General features: G+C 46.8%; 1 protein-coding gene across 1 annotated transcript in view; it reads right to left on the bottom strand.

Moving 5' to 3' along the window:
* Positions 1-3,544, bottom strand: part of slc23a1 (solute carrier family 23 member 1) — a 7,512-nt gene extending 3,968 nt beyond the window's left edge. Inside the window, exons 1-9 of the mRNA XM_085364768.1 lie at positions 3,490-3,544; positions 2,846-3,007; positions 2,086-2,243; positions 1,917-2,005; positions 1,772-1,839; positions 1,136-1,317; positions 910-1,030; positions 677-833; positions 1-100 (exon numbers count right to left, since the gene is read on the bottom strand). The exon at positions 1-100 is cut by the window's left edge and continues 48 nt beyond it. Of these exons, the coding sequence (XP_085220894.1) occupies positions 1-100; positions 677-833; positions 910-1,030; positions 1,136-1,317; positions 1,772-1,839; positions 1,917-2,005; positions 2,086-2,243; positions 2,846-3,007; positions 3,490-3,507 (1,055 nt within the window). The 5' untranslated portion in view covers positions 3,508-3,544. The remainder of the gene's footprint in view (positions 101-676; positions 834-909; positions 1,031-1,135; positions 1,318-1,771; positions 1,840-1,916; positions 2,006-2,085; positions 2,244-2,845; positions 3,008-3,489) is intronic.
* Between the last annotated feature and the right edge of the window lie 972 nt (positions 3,545-4,516).

Raw genomic sequence — 4,516 nt, forward strand, 5'->3', positions numbered from 1 at the left:
CAAGCATAGTAATCTCCAATTGACTCCACGATGCCCGCCATCGTCGCACTCAGCATGCCCAACACCCCAGCAACCGTTATCACAGGCAACCCCCACTGGCCTATCAGAGAGAGACAGGAAGTCAGAGAATGTCATGTGATCATCATGATCCTTCATTCACTGATGCTCAGCTTAGCGTTAAAAACACACCTTCGGATCAGATTTGATCCCAGACTGTACACATGAAGTCTGAAGTTACACAAAGTTCATAAAGTGACCACACCCCCTCTGAGAGCTCCACCCCCTTGCTCTAGGCCCTGAATCACTGACTCAGTGATTTTACAGTTTTTATGTGTTTCTGTCGACGTTTTTGTTTAAGGTCAAACCGACTAACCAATCGAAGCAGTACAAACTGGCGTTCCTGCTGTGAGAAGTAACAGACTTTCAGTGACTTATCAGTAGAAAATTTATTTTAAATATGGCATCAACATGGACCCACACGGCAGGGGCGGGGCCTAGTGCTACCTGCTGCAGGTAACACAGTGACTGTGGATCAGAACCTCAGAGAAACTGAAGTGATCCACCTCACCACCAACTCACAGTCGGCGCTGAAACAACCTCGTAACGGTGACACGGTGTCATTCAAACCTCAAACCACCTGGATACAAAGCATGACTGTCATTGGTTGGTGTCTTACATGGGTAAGGCATCCTGAACCAGGGCGACAGTGTCATGATGTCCCCTCGGGCATCAGTGCGACCTTTGTGTCCATAGCGATCAGGGTCTCTTGGCAACAGGTCGGTCAGAGTGAGGACATAACAGACGAACCACACCAACATGATGGCAAGGATGATCTGAAAGAGGGCGGAGCAAAGATTCAAATTACGTCATCACTGACATCATCATCGATTTGTGTTTATCTTTATTTACAGGAAACATCTTGAAGATCTGCACTCTGGTGGCCCTCAGGCCTTTCTTCCTGCTATACACAGGAACAGGAAGTGATGTCGCCCTTAGGTACTGAGCAAACAGCACCATCAGCAAAATACACCTGCAGAGAGAGAGAGAGACAACTGTTTGTCCCCCCAGTGTGCTATATTCATGGATATGTAATTCACTACAGCAGAACAGATACAGGCGTGTCCACATATCTCACAGTGCTGAGAGGCCCCAGTGGGACCCAGCTCGGTCTCCAGCAGTTGTGAAGACTGAGAGGCCGATCAGTGAGATGGTCGGCGTGATGGTGAGCGGGCCGATGTACTCCAGCAGTAACCCAGGTAACCCACACAGACCAATCACGAGCTCCACCAGGCTGGACATAATGATGGCACCCTGAATCTGCGAACAAATAACTCTGTCATAAAGCAAGTAAACAAAAAAAATCCACTCCACAGACATGACAACTTGGATCCAACCACGAGGTGCTGCTACTGATGAGTCCTAGAGGACTCTGAAACAGGTGGTACCTGCAGGTGTGGCTCTGGGTTCTCAGGAAGTAAGTGCTTTAATTTCATAGCGAAGCCTGTGAAGTAAAATACATCCTGGATTTGTAGAAATGGTCCAAGACCAAGTGCAGAGTCCTCCTGAACAAGGTTCCACCTGATTCAGGGGTCTGACTTTAGCCAAAATCAGAAACTTTCTCTGAGCTGGAAGTTCACAGGATTCTGACAGACCAGCACTGTCCAGACTGCTGGTGTCTTCCAGGAACCAGTTCAGGTTTAGGTCTGGCCTCTCATCGTCCTCAACCCACTGTGCCCACTGGAAACTACCTGCTGAGGAGCAGTGATCGTACCTCTCTGATTCGAGGCTTCCAGATGTGTGAGGTGTTCAGGGGAAGACTCCAGTTCCCATAAATCTCCTCTGTAAAGGAAAAAACAAATCACATGAGAGCATGTTGTTTATTTACAAAAACCAGTAACAATCAGAGAGACTTCCACCTTCACTGGGACACCTCCACCTGTCCAGACTGAGGATTGCCTGAGCAGGAATGAGGAACGCAAACGCACTTGCCTGAAAGAGAGGAAGTCTACACACAAACACACATAACTGTCAGACTCCGCCCACTCGCCTGACTCCTTAAGTCTTACCTGACTCCCTCAGACTCACCTGACACCCACGGTGGTCTGGATGAGAGTCGTGATTCCAACAGTCGTGAAAATGGTTCCAATCAGCTGACTGATGGTGCTTTGGTCTCCACCAACACACATGGCCTCAGCCAGAAGAAACGGCACAGCCACTGTACCACTGAAGCACGTCAGGTAATGCTGCACAAGGTAAAGCAGGTAACATTCACCTGTTACAAACTTCAGACTGGAGTCAACAAGGTAGCTATCCTAAAAATTTTTCCTCTAACCACCACCAAACCTGCACCAGTGATCAAACTACAAACAACCCCATCCAGTATTCCAGTTTAAACCAGTTTAGAAACAGTTTTGCTTTCTTTCCTTTTTCTGGTTTCCTTTTCACTGAATGGTACAGCAAATAATTCAGTTGTGCTTTTGGCATAATGACAATAAAACATTCTTATTCTTACTGTTTAAACCAGTATAATCCCAGGTTAAACCCAGTAATCATTGTTTAAACCAGTATAATCCCAGTTAAACCCATTTTAAACCAGTATAACCCCAGGTTAAATCAGTATAATCACAGGTTAATCACAGTAATCCCAGTTTAAACCAGTATAGTCCCCGGTTAAACCAGTATAATCCCAGGTTAAACCCAGTAATCCCAAATTAAACCAGTATAACCCACGGTTAAACTAGTATAATACCAGTTTGAACCTAGTAATCCAGTCTAAATCAATAATTCATGTTGAAATGTCTTAATCCCACAGTAGTCACATTTTCTTCTGTAATTCCAGTCTCACCTGTAATCCCAGTAGAATACACAGGTACCATGGTGGGACATCTTCAATGGTGTAAATCATGTCTGACCCCACCCTCTGCGCATCCATTGGTTGCCTCTTTTTGCTCTCTTCTGTCCTTGGCAGGTTAGGTTTATTGGGTTTGTAGCCCCTCCCCTCATGACTCTGATTGGACAGACAGAAACACCTGGTTATCAGGTGCAGCAAACATCATGATTCACTTATTAACCATTATCGATTATATATTTGTTGCTATCATTAAACAGATGTCAGAAGTCAAAACAACACTAAAGAAGAAGAAAGAACAGAAGATGTCCTTTCTCTGCATATCACTCCAGGTCCCCACATGGAAGTCAAAGGAACACACACATGTTCTATCTGAGACAGGTCACAGTGACCCTGATTAACCTGTAGACACAAAAACACCCAGTAAATTAGTCTGAAAGGATCCAGGTGTTTCCAGGTGTGCGTCAGTACTTGTAGTTGTACGGAGGTCAGTTTACCACACCTGTTGTTTGTAGGTCAGTGCTCACTGTGTGTTATCACAGTTCAGTATACCCTTCCTTTAGCAAACCTGCCCTGCTATACTTGTCCTACACCCCACCTGCTAAACTCAGTAAAACAAAACTGATCAGTAATGACTTTACCTGAATGTCGGCTTCCATTTCACCTGCGGCTGTTTGACTTCGAGCAGCAAACAGAGAAAGAAAGTTCAGTTTTAGAGTCTCAGGTGAAAGTCCACACAGATTAACAGGAATTATTAACCATCACACACACACACGAGGACTCCTGTCTGTGTGAGAGCCCCGACCTGAGCATAAACCTGTCTGTGTGTGGACCCCCACCTGATAATAAACCTGTCTGTGTGTGGACCCCCACCTGATTATACACCTGTCTGTGTGTACCCCCACCTGATTATACACCTGTCTGTGTGTGGACCCCGACCTGATTATACACCTGTCTGTGTGTGGACCCCGACCTGATTATACACCTGTCTGTGAGTGGACCCCAACCTGATTATACACCTGTCTGTGTGTGGACCCCGACCTGATTATACACCTGTCTGTGTGTGGACCCCGACCTGATTATACACCTGTCTGTGTGTGGACCCCCACCTGATTATACACCTGTCTGTGTGTGGACCCCCACCTGATAATAAACCTGTCTGTGTGTGGACCCCCACCTGATTATACACCTGTCTGTGTGTACCCCCACCTGATTATACACCTGTCTGTGTGTGGACCCCGACCTGATTATACACCTGTCTGTGTGTGGACCCCGACCTGATTATACACCTGTCTGTGAGTGGACCCCAACCTGATTATACACCTGTCTGTGTGTGGACCCCGACCTGATTATACACCTGTCTGTGTGTGGACCCCGACCTGATTATACACCTGTCTGTGAGTGGACCCCCACCTGATTATACACCTGTCTGTGTGTGGACCCCCACCTGATAATAAACCTGTCTGTGTGTGGACCCCCACCTGATTATACACCTGTCTGTGTGTGGACCCCCAACCTGATTATACACCTGTCTGTGTGTGGACCCCGACCTGATTATACACCTGTCTGTGAGTGGACCCCCACCTGATTATACACCTGTCTGTGAGTGGACCCCCACCTGATTATACACCTGTCTGTGTGTGGACCCCCACCTGATAATAAACCTGT

Source organism: Diplotaxodon limnothrissa, linkage group LG10 (genome assembly GCF_057381915.1).
Source record: "Diplotaxodon limnothrissa isolate DT_005_m linkage group LG10, D_limnothrissa_male_GT1.1, whole genome shotgun sequence".
Lineage (NCBI taxonomy): Eukaryota > Metazoa > Chordata > Actinopteri > Cichliformes > Cichlidae > Diplotaxodon > Diplotaxodon limnothrissa.